At 45.7% G+C, this 16,289-nt stretch overlaps 1 protein-coding gene across 3 annotated transcripts in view; it reads right to left on the bottom strand.

Annotated features, from left to right (window-relative positions):
• NXN (nucleoredoxin) overlaps window positions 1-4,897 on the bottom strand; it is a 161,107-nt gene extending 156,210 nt beyond the window's left edge. The window contains exon 1 of one of the 3 annotated variants that reach the window (XM_043903305.1): window positions 4,417-4,897. In XM_043903305.1, coding sequence (XP_043759240.1) covers window positions 4,417-4,776 — 360 coding nt within the window. In that variant the 5' untranslated portion in view covers window positions 4,777-4,897. Of the gene's footprint in view, window positions 1-3,291; window positions 3,312-4,416 lie in introns of those variants that run through there. The other 2 variants (XM_043903304.1, XM_043903307.1) reach the window with 2 other exon arrangements.
• Between the last annotated feature and the right edge of the window lie 11,392 nt (window positions 4,898-16,289).

Below are 16,289 nucleotides of genomic sequence, written 5' to 3'. Positions count from 1 at the left end.
TTACAATAATCCTGTAAGGCGGGTCCTGTTGTCGTCTTCATTTTATAGGTAAGGAACTTGAAGCACAGAGAGGTAGGGTAACTTGCACAAGGTCACACAGCTAATGAATGGCAGAGGAAGGATCTAAACCCAGGCAGATGGACAAGAGTCTGCATTTTCATCCACTACACTAGACAGCTTCGTTATGCAGAGAAGAAAAACAAGATTTAAAAATTTTTTTACAAATAATGGAATGAGGAAAAAGCCTCTAAAGGAAAAATGCTCCTATTACTTTAACCTGACTCTTGTCTTTTATGAGATGGATCCTGGAAACACAGTCAACAGAGGGAGCTGTCCTGGCTGGTCCAGGCTTCCTATGAGGAAGGCAGAAAAGTCCAGTGTTCACAGCCGTGCCTTTTTACCATCTTTTATCACCTGCAGAGTGGTGTGTCGGTGTTGCAGAAATCATTCTCTTGGTGGCTTAAGGTATTTGATTAGAGGGAGGAAGAGTTCGGAGAGATGGAGTTGTAAGACTGTCAGGAATGGTACCAAATCTTGGTCCATCCATACAGCCAAGGGATTCAGGTGAATTCTAAGCCAAGTCTCTGACTCAGTCTGAACCACAACCGACACAGGAAGATATCACTTGCCCTGGCTGAAGAGGGTGGATCAGAGATGCTAGACCAGAACCCCCGACTCTGACACTCTCTGCTCCAACTTTCTTGTCCCCTTTCTGTAGGGCAGGAAGTTCTAGGACCAAGCCAGGGCCCATCAAACCTGTCCAGAGCAAGACCAGTGGTACTGCATCTTTTCATGTCAGGGTGCACACCCCGATCAAATGTTTTCCATCAGGCATTCAGCCCAGGCATAAATGGGCTTCTCTGGTGGCTCAGTGGTAAAGAATCCACCTGCCAGTGTAGGAGGCTCAGGTTTTATCCCTGAGACTTGGGTTCCATCCCTGGGTCGGGAGGGTTGGGATGATCCCCTGGAGAAGGAAATGGCACTCCAGTATTCTTGTCTGGGAAATCCCATTGACCGAGGAGCCTGGCGGGTTACAGTCCATGGGGTCACAAAGAGCCGGACACAACTTAGCACACATGCAAAGGGGTAGATCAAATCCCCAAAGTCCAAATCTTCACCACTTTCCAACTATTCATCACATTTTCTCTCCAGAGATCTGAAAAATGTCTATTAACAAAACAAGAAACAAACCTACTTATTAAAACGAATCTAACTGCCTTAAACTTTAGGATTATATGTTTCCTGACAACGCAGCTCTTATGAAAGCACTCAAATTTCTATTTATCATCTAATAATTTCTACATAGCTATTTATATGTGTGCTTGGAAGCCAAAAAATGAAGCTTCAATTACCTTTGCACCAACCACGAAAGACGGCAGAAATAGGACAATCTTCCATAAAGAAATTTTTTTTTTCAAAGATGCAGGAATCCTATTAGCTGGTGTTCTCTCACAGTTTCAATCAAGGTGAGAGAAGCCAGGCAAAATGCAGTTTTAACATATATGGTTATCCCCAGACTTTCTTACTAAATAAGGGGGAAATTAATAAAAGCAGAAGAAAATACCACACGGCATTTTCTTTCCCCACCATAATTTTTCAATTTTCTTTAGAGAAATGCCAGCCAATAACTAATTAGAACCATATCCTTTGTTATCCCAATGGGAAGTATACGAATGGTTTTAAGAATAAATGTTAATGAGAACTTGAAAAAAATTAGTAATCTGGAACTTTGGTTTCCCCTCAATGTAAAAACAAAATCCTTTCCTTTAATGCTATTTTTATCATTGGGAGAAACAACATGGACAGGGTCCATCAACAAGACGTAAGTGTCCACTGAGTCAGCACCCTGAACGGGGGGTGCCCTGGGTTTTTCACTGTTATCGAAGAATTGGCATCACAAGCTCACAGATTTCTAAGCACCCCGATTTCAAACAAGAGAGACAAAAACTCAAAATTACAGAAAAGGAATGTTTTACATCTCTTTGGTTTCAAGGGAGAGAATAATTTCTTCCAAGGTAAGTACACAGCTGTTATAATTTCCAAGAGTATGTTTTCCATAAGAAACCCAGCTGGATAGAGCCTTTTTACCTGGTATGTCACCACGAAAAGGAATGTTTCTAGGATCAAATCTTGAGTTGCCTATTCACGAATATCCAGGGGCAGAAACTACCTTCTCAAAAATGGGACTTGTTTTAGAGAACAAAGTGAACTACAGAATGTGAGTCAGAAAAACTCTGAGTAAAAAATAAATTGGTAAAAAAGTTTTTAAAAAATAAATAAATAAATTGGTAAGATGCTAACACACCATGGCAAGGGCACATGCCAGCAAACTGAAGTGCATTTTCAAGTCAGGGTCTGCCCGGTATCATCCAGACCCTCATCTTGGTGGAATGAACAGGTCCAGGCTGGGGTCACAAACCACTTTTTGTGTGTGTGCAAAAGGACTTGGTCAGACACAGTGAAGCAGGCATGGCTTGTTGTTGCTGCTGTTGTTCTTCAGTCGTCCAGTTGTGTCCAACTCTTTGCGACCCCTTGGACTGCAGCATGCCAAGCCTCCTGTCATCCTCTGTTGTCCCCTTCTCCCACCTTCAATCTTTCCCAGCATCAGGGTCTTTTGTCACATCAAATATCTTTTTGGAAGAAAAGGTTTAGGCATTTGCGAAACATCTCAATTTGCTCCTTATTTTACTATCCAGCAAATTTATTTCCAACACTTATGGGGGAAAACATAACAATAGGCCTTAAGTCTGTAACATTTTACCATCATTGTGTATTTGCAAAAGCTAGAAATCATTTGTAATGCCCGGTAAGGACAGTACTTTACACAGACTTTGGTCTACAATAGAATTAGGCCATAATAATGAAAATGTTTCTTGATAAATCACTTTCTGGACATTACTCCTCCCCAAAAGGATCATAAAAACTACCACCAAGGAAAACAAAGGATTCCCATGTTTTAAAGCAAAAAAAGGACTGGCCATTCATATTCCTGCACTGTAACAAGCAGATAAGTCAAATATGGGCAAGATCATCTAAAAAGTAGTTAAAACGCAAAGTGTTGCCTCTGTGTGGCTTATGAGTCCATGTTTTTCCAATGCTAAATCTACAAAATCTATTTGTTAAACTGTGTTTCATACTTTGAATACCAAGTCTGTACCTTACATTGCTTCTGTGGATGATTTACTTGAGACATATGGGGCCACAGTATAAGCCTTTTACTCTCACTAAATCTAAATCATGCTTCTCAACAAGATTCTATAGGCATTAAAGAAACAAATGGCATGCCCTTACCATCCTCCGGAGTGGAATCTAAATGCCCCCAGCAGAGCCCTTCTGTCCACTCCAGAAACAGAGATTTTCCTCAGGAAAGCACCCGGCTGGATTCACACGTTGCAGCAGGCATACTAATTAAGCAAGAGCGCTCCAAAACTTTTTCTGTTTCGATTCATGGCAAAATTTCCTGAATTCGTTTTATTAAAACAGACATCTTCATCCAACAGACACACTCAAAAATCCAAGCTAATTTCAGCAGCAAACCCGCGGGAGAGGAGGGGTTGAGAAGTTGACAGAGGACTGTAAATTTCCCCCAATCCTCATTCTTCTGGTCAGTCTGCACTTAAGGCATCGGTTCAGCGTTTAATTCGATGCCAAGACACCAGTGGCCCACCAACCAAGCCACTAATAGCCACACTGGTCCGGTGCCTGGGAGGTATCAGGGGGGATGGCTGGCTGGACAGCTAGACAATGAAAGACTCCCTGGTGGCCCCTAGTCCAGTCCGAGGGAGGGAAAAGCGGGAGCGGAGGGAGGGCAACGGGAGACGACCAAGCTTCCCTCTCGCCCAAAGCCACGATCAGCGACCGACACCCCCACCCCAGGGCGCCGGGGGACCCGCCCTCGGCCACAGCAAGGAGGTAGCCTCAGGAAAGCAGATTTCTCTCGGAGAGAGAGGAAACTTCCTGGTTCGGGCATTATGGGTAGGGGGCCGGCGCCCTCCCCCCCCCCCGCCACCACAGGTAGCCGCGGGGAGTCGATGGCTGAGGGAAAGAAGGGGCCCCCTCCCCGCGCCTCTGCCCGGGGCTGGGGGGTCATCGATTCGGGAGCCCCCCGACCGCAGCCACCCGCTACGGGAGGCTCCCAACATGCGGGGACCCGGCCCTCGACTCCCCAGGACGTGAGTCAGGGTGCCGGGGGCTGAGGGGTTTCAAACTTCCCCAGCGGGCGCGGCCTGGCACCGACACCGAGTTGCCGCCGCGGGAACCCAGAGCCGGCGGGTTCCCGGGACGGGGGGGCGGTCAGAGGCAGGGGACGCTGAGGAGCAGGAGGGAAGCGCGTGCACTACAGGAGAGGGCAGCGGGGGCGCCGGGGGCCGCGAGGACCGGCTCCCGGGAACGCTTTACGAGGCCGGCGCCGCTCACCTTCCTGTGCTTCTCCTTGTAGGGTAGCGCCAGCCACGGCATGTCCCGCACGAAGTCCTGCCACTGCCGCTGGTCCTGATCCGAGGACACGAAGACGATCTCCAGGCGGCGCCGCGGCTCGGGCTCCGCCGCCGCCCCGGCCCCCGGCCCCGGCCCGGGCCCGGCCGCCGCGTCCCCCCGCAGGCGGCCGTAGAAGGCGGTCAGGCTGGCGCTGAGCTGCGCGCAGGGGGCGCTCAGGCTGCAGCCGAAGTAGAGCCCGAGCAGCGAGATGCCGCGGGAGGCCAGCGAGTGCACGTCCACCTCCTCGCCGCCGCCAGTCACTAGCTTCTCGCCCAGCAGCTCCTCCAGGAAGCCCGACATCCTGGCCCACCGCAGCCCGGGCTCGCGGGCACCCGGGCGGGCAGGCGGCGGCGACCCCGCTCCCTCGGTCCGCGCGGCGGGCGGAGGCGGCAGCTGCGGCGGCGTCGGCGGGCACAGGCGGGAGGGGAGCCACGCCCACACGCCACGCCCACGCCACGCCCATTCACCACGCCACGCCCCCTTTGTAGCCTAGCTTGCCTCCCGAGCACTGGCTGCGGCCGGTGGCGCGGGCTCCCGCCGCGTGGCCGAAGTGCTACGGAGATAGTCCTGCCGAGAAGGCTGACCCGAGACTCTCCGGTCTGTCGGAAATGCCTGGGACCTAAGTGAAGAAAGCAGAAGGGGTCGCTGAGCCACCCTTTCCGAAGCTGCAGTCCGCGCAGAGCCGGCTTGGCCTCACCCCTACCTCCCATTTCCTCTTCGCTCCCGAATTCCAAATTCTCTCCCGAATTCTCCAAAGATTCCCACCCGAGTTCTCTTATCCCTCCTTGTTCTTCCCTGCACTCTCCCTACCCACAGCCTATCCCGTTGGCCCTTTGTACCCCCACTGATCTCATAATACTTGTAGGACTTAACCGTCTTCACACAATGATAACTTAGTCCGGCTAGGTCTTGCTGATCTCTCTGTATGTTTTGTGTTCTCTACCACAAGAGGCCAGGAGGACGCCACCTCTTATGTTTCTTGTGTAGCTTCTGATACAGCGATGGGCACATGGGAGGGAATCCATAAGTACTTGTGGGTTGATCGCAGGTCGCAGTGTGGATTTCAGTCCCCAGGTCGCCGCGGTCATTCCTCACCAGCGAGTGGCTCTCTTCCATCTCCACAAATATAGGCAACAGATGCCGCGGCATCTCTAAATCGATGCTGGCTGCTCTCCTGAAACGGTTCCATAGCTTCTACCCAAGTCTGTTGATAGTTGAGAGAAATTCTATGGTTTTTTTTTTTTTTTTTTTTTTTTTTGCCAGCTGGCGAGATGCTGCCCTATGCTTAAACTGAACCTGGATTAAACAGGTGGTCTGTGGCAACTCTTCCGGCCTCCCCCCAACACATACACGAAAAAAGAAAAATTATACCATGCCCACTCGCAACAGAGGAACAAGAACGTGCCAGCTCAGCTACCAACAACCCAGTTAAAGGAAAGAACACCCCTCTCACCGCCCTCCACCAGGCCTTTGCAAGTTATTTCTTGGGCATCCACCGCCATCTAGTGGAAAGAGCAAGAAAAGACAAAGGGATACCAGCAACCATGCAGAATATTTGTATTTTATAGCTGCTTTCCACACACACACACACACACACACACACATTATAACCCACTTTACAAGAGTTCATTTAAACCTCATAATATAACCACAAGCTTTTTGGCACAAACATAATTTTCGTGCCTAAGGTTCCCAGTTTTTCTGGGATAGAACAAGGAATTGTACTGGTTCTCAGCTCAGTGAAATGTTACCACAGAAACTGGTGAAAGAGGTAGAGGTAGACACCACGGGTGGACTGACAATCTCTTGAATGATAGCCACTTTCTCAGTATCCACCTAACACTGCTGCTCATTTCATAAGTAGGCTCTTTGGATTGAGGATTGCCTTTAGGCAGGCAAGAACCCTATGACAATGGCGAATTCTGAGTTCATTCTGAGTGTCCTGGCAAAATTCTGTGTGACTGAAGAGACAGTATTATTACCAACACATGGAAAACATCACTTTTTAGTGAAAACATATAAAAGCCATTAACATAGCAGACATTAATTTGTTAGATATCTTTTAAAAATTCTGGAAGTGGGTTAAAACGTTTTCTTTTCTCATCCAAATCGTATAGTTGAAATGCCTGTGGGTGGGTTGCATCAGGTACGATCCAAATCATGTAAGACAGACTCCTATACCCTGATGCTTTTAAGAGAACGCTGAAGAAATGTAAGAGGACCATAAGCATCTTACTGATGCCTAGAGACAAAGTATTTGTTGTGGAGGGAGGTGAGGAGGGAATTCGCGGGATTGCAAATTGGGGGAAATAGTGAAGTCATTATTACAGTACTTAACTCTGGTATACTAGGTACAAGTCTGTATAAAGAGGTGGTTTGTTCAGCATTTTCCTTTTATTATTTTACAGGAAAGCACTTTCCACTGGAGTGTGTCCAAACCAGCATCTGGCACCTGGGAAAGTGAGAGTTTGAACATACTGCGCATGAAATATAAATAAAATTTAGAGAATTGTTGGTGCAGCAGGCCCTGGTTACATGCCAAATATTGCAGCTGCCTTTTAAAGGGGTGTGGAAAGAGGGGATTTGCAATGGAAATGATTCCAAAATCATAGTTCGAGTAGGTGTTTGTTATAAGAAGAAGCTTGAAGAGACTCTCTGGGCTTCCTGTAAAGAACAGCCAACATCCTTTGGGTTATGGAAAGCACGCTCTCTGAATCTGCGGTTCAAGAGACCCACTTAAAGAAAATACCCCTACTGGTATTTAGCTAATTATGTCATATGAAGTTACTGGCTATTCTGTAAACTATTATTGTTTTAAAATATGTGTTAAGGAACCACAACATGCCTGACATTTATGGCACATACACATTACAGAGTTTTCCTTTTGAGAAATTGCATTCTAAGGCATGTGATACCAGACAAAACATGCACTGGACAAATACATATTTGTAACCTGTAAGATTCATGATCACACACACACAAAAAAGATTCATGATCACATTCCTTGGTCTTCAGGACTAGAAGCATATGTGCACAAAAATATATCTGTGTTGAGACATCTCTGGCAGTCGAGTGGTTAAGAATCTGCATGTCCACTGCAGGGACACGGGTTTGATCCCTAGTCAGAGAATTAAGATCTCATATGCCACATGGGCCAGGTCAAAAAAAAGAAAAGGAAAAAAAAAAAGATGTATATGTACAGATAGTTACTGATACATTGGTGAAATTAGAAAAAGACTGGAAAACTGGAAAGAGCCTAATTATGTATTAATGAGAAGGATTAAAAGATGGCACATTCATCATTTGGAATATAATCTAGTCACTGAAAAAAATTAAGATTTCTGTATACACTGTATCAGTCTGTGTTCTCTAGAGAAAGAGAACCAACACAGAGATTTGCTATAAGAAATTGGTTCAAAAAAAAAAAAAAAAAGAAATTAGTTCACATGATCATGGAGGCTGAAAAGTCTCAAAATCAGTAGTCAGCCAGCCAGCGGGCCAAGAACTGTTAATTCTAGTCTGAGTCCAAAGGCCAGAGAATCAGAAGAGCTGATGGTATAAGTTCTACTCCCTATTGAGTCCAAAGGCAGCAGAAGACCTATGTCCTAGTTCAAAGGCAAGTAGAGAGAGTGAATTCTCCCTTACATTTTGTTCTATCCAGGCCTTCAACTGATTGGATGAGGCCCACCCACATTGGAGAGGGCAATCTGCTTTACTGAGTCTACTATTTCATGTGTTAATCTCATCCAGCAACACCCACAGACATACCTATAATAGTGTTTAACCAAATATCCATACCCCAGTCAATTTGACACATAAAATTAAGTATCACAAGCCTACCCCTTATCAACTTGGCACCCATATGCATCTCCTTAAACTATACTTTCTCTCTAAATAAAGATAATACCAAGATCATGATCCCACCAAATATGATACAAGTATATGGATTATGAAGAACTGAGCTCTGACTGTATGCAACCAAAACTGCACTCATTCCTTCCCCATAGGAAATAGTGATTCCTTGAGGATGTTTACTCACCTTGATGGCCCGTGACTTAAACACGATGATGTAAAAGTAACAATATTTAAATACTACAATATAAAGTCTATATACCATACACTAGATGCTAATTCAGAGAATACACAGTATTCTGGAGAATCTCACCCTGGCCCTGCAAGGTACTATCACCTAACTGGTGCTGTAACTGAATCTTCCAAAGGCCATTCTATCGTTCCATCAAACCAGGTGTTTCAGAGTGGTGAGGAGCATGGTAAGACCAGAGAATTCGGTGAGCACGTAACTTGCCTATGCCTTCAGGGCCTGCTTAGGCCCAATCACATATATTCCACCTCAACCTGATGATGAAGTGTTCCTGTCCACATCTAATTTTATGGGTTGGTGGGTCAGATAACACTCAGTTCATGATGGACAGCTCAGGGAGCATGGTAATTTCATGGCCCAAGCATTCAGCCTATATGAAGACCCAGTGGCAGGCCACGTGTTGTTTCTCCAAAGGAGAGTAGCTATCCACAGAGAATGTGAATAACTACTCTTCTTTGCCTCACCTGTAGTGGCTGCCAAAGGCTCCAAACAGCATCCCTATCTGCCAATGACCTATCTCAAGCACCACTGGATCTCATGGGTCATATGTCAGGGTAGCTTCTACAGCCTCTCAGGGTCACGGGAGACAGGGTAGCTTCTACAGCAGCCTGGACCTTCTGCAGAGTCATCCCTTTTCCCGGACTCCACTCAAAACCAGAAACTTTTGTGGTCACTCAATAAATGGGCCAGGGACTTCCCTGGTGGTCCAGTGGTTAAGAATCTGCCTTGCAATGCAGGGGACATAGGTTTGATGCCTGGTTGGGGAACTAAGATCCCACATGCCACGGAGCAACTAAATTGGTAAGCTGCAACTACTGGGACCGCGTGGTCCAGAGCCCATGCATTACAACTGCTACGCCGGAGCCCCCTCGGAAAAAGATCTGCCTAATGCAACAAAGATCCTGAGTGCCACAACTAAGACCCAACACAGCCAAATAAATACATATGTTTTAACAATGGGCCAGAGCGCCTGGATGGGAGGGGAGTCTTGCGGAGACCAGATACATGGGTGTATGTATGGCTGAGTCCCTTCACTCTTCACCTGAAGCCATCACAGCATTGTTAAACGGCTACGCGTGCTGCTCAGTCACTTCAGGCATGTTTGACTCTTTGCGACCCCTGTCGCCCGCCAGGCTCCATGTCCATGGGATTCTCCAGGCAAGAATATTGGAGTGTGTTGCCATGCCCTCCTCCAGGGAATCTTACTGATCCAGGAATCAAATCAGTGTCCCCTGAGTCTCCTGCACTGCAAGCAGATTCTTTACCTCTGAGCCATCAGGGAAGCCCTGTGTTAAATGGCTATACCCCAATACAAAGTAAAAAGTTTTTTAAAACAGGCCAGAAAAGGAAACCCAAATGAGAAATATACTGCCTCCAAACACCTGGGCATGCTGTAGCCTAGGCAAGTTGACACACAAAATTCACCATCACATACACTGGTATGACATCTCTCTAAGATGTAACACAATAGAAAGTAAGGTGCAGAATACGTAGAAAATACTAAGCAACCACTTGTAAATTTTTAAGTGGAGGAAAAAAAATACATATATACAAAAATGTAAAGTTTATATATGGATGAAATATATCTGGAAGGACATTTAAAAAACAGTAACAGGTTGCTTAGGGAAGGAAATTGAAGAACTTTGGAATAAATGTGAGAAAAATCCGGAAGGCATTATTCAAGTCCAAAAAGAAAGTATATTTTGAATTTTCAAATAAGAACCTATTCGAGGTTAAGATGCTACAAGTGGAGAAAGGAATATTTAAAGAATATCAAGACATCTCAGAATAAAAGAGACAAAGTGTTTCACACACACACAAATTCAGATGCCATTAAAACAAAGCTATTAGCACACAATGAACACTTTGATTATAAAAGTTTTCCAAGTCTACTTACTTCAAGAAATAATTGAGTCAACAAAATTTGAGTAAAAGCTGATTCAAACAAAGTATTCCTTTTGGCGGGGGCGCAGGTGCGGGGGTGGTGCAGCATACTGCAAGGCTTGCAGAATCTTAATTCCCTGACCAGGGATTGAATCTGGGCCCTCGGCAGCAAAAGCCTGGAGTCAACCACTGAACCAGCAGGGAATTCCCTAAAAAATGTATTTCATTAATTGGAAGTTCCCTGTAAAAAGATTTTACCTGTTAATTAATTCTGTAGTACAGTTTTTGGCATCTCCTTTATCTTTTCCTTTTCTAAAAGCTGGTCTTTGGTGACAGATGTATTGATAAGGGAAATTGTTTGACAAGAGAGGTGAAAGAAGCAAAATATGGAGGCAAGGTTTGACAAAGATCAAGATGAGGGAAGGGAGGGGCTTCCCTGGTGGCCCAGTGGATAACACTCCATGCTTCCAATGCTCTGGTAATACTCCATGCTTCCATTCCTGGTCTGGGAACTAGATTCCACGTGCCACAACTAAAAAAGATCCTGCATGCCACAATGAAGATCAACAATGCTATGTGCTAAAACATAGATCCAGTGCAGCCAAATAAATATTTAAAAAAAAGAAAGATGAGGGAAGGGAAAGAGGGGTGCTGTCCTCCCCAGTTACAACAGCAGTGTGTTCCTTCTCTTTCTGGCACCCACTTGATATGTAATTTTAGGAATTCACCATCACAGTTCTTTCTAGATTTCATTTTATCCCTCAGCAAAGCAGGAGTCTGGTCTCTTGTTTTTCAAGCCTTGTAATTCTTGTCTGAGTCAGAAATTCGAAGTGCTACGAACACATTATGCATATTTATGTTTGCCTCCAACACTTCTCAGAGCACATCTCGGGATTACAACTTGTCATGGATGTGACCCTACTGCAGATATAGCAGTGTGTGTGATTCATTGCACAAGTATTCTGGAGTAGGCTCTAACCATCCACCAGACTGCCAGGCTATAGGCCAAATTTCCAATTCAGTTTTTCATAAGCAAAGCCAAAGCAACAGCAGAAGAGATAGTAAGCAAGTCTGATTGTTGAGTCTGGGTGAATCAATAAAACCTCCAAACAATTATGCTGTGGAAGAAATCTGCTCCAGAACATTAAGACCACCCTTCAGAATCAGGCTGGAGTCGGATTTGGCACTGGAGACAGTACAGGATACCTCTGTTGTCACCACAGCTATACTGTAAGTCAAAGGTATAAAGAATTAAGAAATAATCATAAACATTTTCTGGGACTTCCTTAGTGGTCTCGTGGCTAAGACGCTGCACTCCCAATACAAGGGGACCGGGTTCGATCCAGTTGAAGGAATAGATCCCACATGCCACAACTAAAGATTCCACATAATGCAATTAAAAGATCCTGCATTGCCCCAACTAAAAAGGATCCCGTGTGCCACAGTGAGGACTGAAGATCCTATATGTCACAACTAAGACCCAGTGCAGCCTAAATAAATATTTTTTCTTAAATATGGAGAACAGTATGGCAATTTCCTAAAAAACTAGGAGTAAAACTACCATATGACCCAGCAATTCCACTACTGGGCACTTACCTTGAGGAAACCATAATTGAAAAAGACACATGTATCCCAGTGTTCACTGCAGCACTACGTACAATAGTTAGGACATGGAAGCAACCTAGATGTCCAATGACAGATGAAAGGATAAAGAAGTTGTGGTCTAGATACACAATCTGTACCACAGATATTACTCACTGTATTTCTACAGCTTTCTGAGTTGGTTCTAATGAGGTGGATGAACCTAGAGCCTATTATAGAGTGAAGTTAAGTCAGAAAGAGAAAGACAAATATCATTTATTAATGCATATATGTAAAATCTCAAAAGATGGTATTGATGAACCTATCTAAGGTCAGCAAGAGATGCTGACATAGAGAACAGACTTTTGGACAGTTGGGGAGGAAGAAGGTGGGATGATTTGAGACAGTAGCATTGAAACATATATGTTACCATGTGTAAAACAGATAGCCAGTGGGAATTTGTTGTATGTCACAGGGAACCCAAAGCTGGTGGGTGCTCCATGACAACCTAGAGGGGTGGGATAGGGAGAGGTGGGAGGGAGGTTCAAGAGGGAAGTGACATATGTATACCTATGGCTGATTCATGCTGATGTGTGGCAGAAACCATCATACATTGTGAAGTAATTATCCAATTAGAAATAAAATTTAAATATATGGTGGCTGTTTAGTCTCTAAGTTGTGTCCAACTCTTGCGACCCCATGGACTGTAGCCTGCCAGGCTTCTCTGTCCATAGGATTCTCCAGGTAAGAATAATGGAGTGGGTTGCCATTTCCTTCTCCAGGGCATCTTCCTGACCCAGGGATCGAACCCAGGTCTCCTGCACTGCAGGCAGGTTCTTTACCAACTAAGCTATCAGGGAATTCCTACATATATATACACATATATATGTGCTATGCTGAGTCGCTTCAGTCATGTCTGACTCTTTGCATGGACTATAGCCCACCAGGCTCCTCTGTCCATGTGATTCTCCAGGCAAGAATACTGTATATATTTACACTTGACTGAGAACAGGGCACAAATCAAAGAAATAACAAGGAGTCCTAAAGTCCAAACTTACCTCACAAACACTAAAGACCACACGTTATTGAGAATGATTCTGAGCCACCACTTCCAGATCCAAAACAGATTATGGAAAGCAGACCACTGGAAATGGAAATGTTCAAGAAAGCACTAAGCTTGGACAGAAGCATATGTCTTCCTGGACACAAGTTGTAGAAGCAGCACATCGAATTTAGACTTTACCCTGACACAGAGAAAAATTCTGAGCAGGACATATGATTACGCTTTGGTGCTGAAAGACCATCCTGTGGATGGTGTGGAGAAGAGCAAGGGAGGAGGCATGCCCAACAATTAAGTCAATTATTAAGTGAGAATTGACTAGAGGGCTTCCCTGGTGCTCCAGGGGTTAAAGAATCTGCCTTGCAATGCTGGGAACGTGAGTTCGATCCCTGCTTAGGGAAGATCCCACAGGCCTCAGAGCAACTAAGCCTGTGCGTCACAATAGCTGGAGCCTGAACACCTAGAGCCCATGTTCTACAAGAGAAGCCACTGCAATGAGAAGCCTGGACACCGAAGCTAGAAAGTAGCTCCTGTTTACAGCAACTAGAGAAAGCTTACACACAGCAATGAAGATCCAGTGCATTCAAAAATTTATTATTTAAAAAAAAAGAAAATTGACTAGAGGCTAAATCAGAGCTTTGAATCTAAAAAGGAAGGATGGGTTTAAAAAACATTTAAAAGGTGTACAGGAGATGCAGGAGGAATGGAATCTAAGACTAATGGAGCACACGGAAGCACCATTCACCCCGGTGGGAAGCTCAAGATGAGCAGGTTTGAGGAGGAAAATAAGTTCTAACTCAGGTCCACCTGAAACCTGTAGCCCTATAACAGGATCTGCCTGTGGGTGCACGATAAAAGCCACACCCCCTTAGATGAACCCTCTCTTCTGCCTTTCAGATCTGCTTCCTTGACCCTGGGGAGCCTGATTTGGAAATCTGATGGTGTTTCTTTTTTTTTTTTTTTCCCTCTGGCTAACTACTCCCCTGATGGGTTCAGGCTGATCTTTGCTCTTTCTTTTTTGAGGTTTAGTGTGTTATTATTTATTTTGATCTTTGCTTCCTGAGGTCTCTTACTGGGGCGAGAGGCTTCTATCCTTTCGCTCCCAGTTTACAGTCCAAAGCACTTCCTGCCAACCTCACTCTGGTGCTGCCTCCTGAGTGCTCACAGAGCCCATTTGGGGCCAAAGTCTCTTCTCATGGATGGAGGGATGGAAGTTTCCCTCTAAAACCCAGGCTGGCCTCAGCAACCTGAGTCCTGGTCCAGCTTTCAATCCTACAGCTTCTCGTCTATACAGGGCACTGACGCCCAAGCAATGCATTCAATGACAGGCTCTTATTCTTTAGTCAGCTCAGAGGCCTACCTGCTGATGTTCCTTGCAGATCAACAGAGCTCACAAGTGACTGAGCTGTGGCTAAAGAAGTTATTTACAAACAAAAATAATACCTGTCCTGCCTGGACCCAGGCCCCAACAAAGCTGCATGCCTACTGTGCCCCTCCTAGGAAAGTTCCTTCTTGAACCCAGAGCACTCCAGGCTTTCTCATTCATCTCTGAAAGTAATATCAGGACATGGAAAACTTTGGCTTTGGGGAGGGTGGCAAGTGGGTAAAGGGATCACTGATGGTTTTGTGCCCAGAGAGTGAAGCAATATGGCAGTACACCCAGGTAAGGGCAGCCTCTGCTCAGGTGTGGTGTCTCACCATCATTCCTTCCTAACCAGAAACTCTAGCCAAACAGGTGTGCCCTCTGTTAAAGCTCACCCACTGCCTTATGTGATCACGTGTGACAGGTGGTGCCAGAACTGTACCAAGTCTTTTTTTAAAATGTATTTATTATTTTATTATTTATGTTTGGTTGCACTGGGTCTTTGTTGCTGCAAGCAGGCTTTCTTTAGTGGTGGCAAGTGGGGGCTGCTCTCTAGTTGTGGTGCTCAGACTTCTTGCAGAGCCTTCTCTTGTGTGGAGCACAGGCTCTAGGCTCACAGGCTTCAGCAGTTGTGGCACACGGGCTTAGTTGCTCTATAGGATGTGGAATCTTCCTGGACCAGGGATCAAACCCATGGCAGGCAGATTCTTATCCACTGCACCATCAAGGAAGTCCAGGATCATACCAAGTCTTGATTCTCAAATATCCTTGGATTTCTTCTCTGACCTATACTCCTCACATGAAGACGAAGTCATCCTGGGGATGCTGGTGGATACTGTCACCTTCTCGGGGTTCCTGAGCATCTGCTCCAGCCAAGCTCCAGCCACTTCTTGTTAGTATCTTCTTCCATGAGTTTCTCAGCTGCCATATTTCCATCCTGAGCTCCTAGCTGTCCTCTGATTTTGAAGGACATGGATCAGAGCCCTTTAAATACAAAGTCACTCATCCAGTACCCACCAACCAGGGTGACTCAGTTGGCTGCTCAGTTACCTATGTGGCCAGACCTCCTACCAGCAACGGGACTATTCAGACTAATTGTTGTTACCAAATTCACATACAACTCAAATTCACATAGGACACACTGCGCTTCTCAACTCGGACCTCCTCATTCCATCCCACTTGTGCTATTTCTTTTACTCTTGGGCTCCTGACATGCTGGGGCAACTACAGGCCAGCCACGCTCTCCCAGACACCCAGGGCGAGAGAGGATCAGGCCCTCCTCCGTGTGGCACCTCCCCATCTGTGCCACTACCCATCAGTCCAAGTGATGGGTCATCAATTCAGAGCGTTCTGACTTCTCTGTGAATCTCATTTATCATGAAGTGTCTCCTGTTCTCTCTGACCCACTGAGATGCTGCCTCAACCCTGTATCCCCATGGCCAGAACGGACAACCTGTAACGTGAGAGTGACTGGACTCCCATGAGGCCGTGGCCAGATGAAGTCCCTAGAGTACAGGCAAAGGTTCAGGCCAGGGAAACAGACATGGGAAACCACTTCTCACTTGTGGAATATGCTTGAAGAGGTTCAAGCTTTCCATCAGGTGAAACCCATTCCACCTATGGAAAGAGATGGATGGGGGAAGAGAGGTACCAGATCAGGGTATCTGTGTCTCCTTCTGTTATCCAGGCCACCATGTTCCAGAAAAGGCTTCTCCCTGCCTCACCATGGTCACACTGGTACCACAGCTTTGAAAAAAATTTTTATCTTTGGCTGCAAGGCTCTTTGTTGCTGCATACAGGCTTTCTCTAGTTGAGGTGAGCAG

The sequence above is a fragment of the Cervus elaphus genome, chromosome 5, assembly GCF_910594005.1.
Source record: "Cervus elaphus chromosome 5, mCerEla1.1, whole genome shotgun sequence".
NCBI lineage: Eukaryota > Metazoa > Chordata > Mammalia > Artiodactyla > Cervidae > Cervus > Cervus elaphus.
This window is presented reverse-complemented; position numbering and strand designations above follow the sequence as displayed.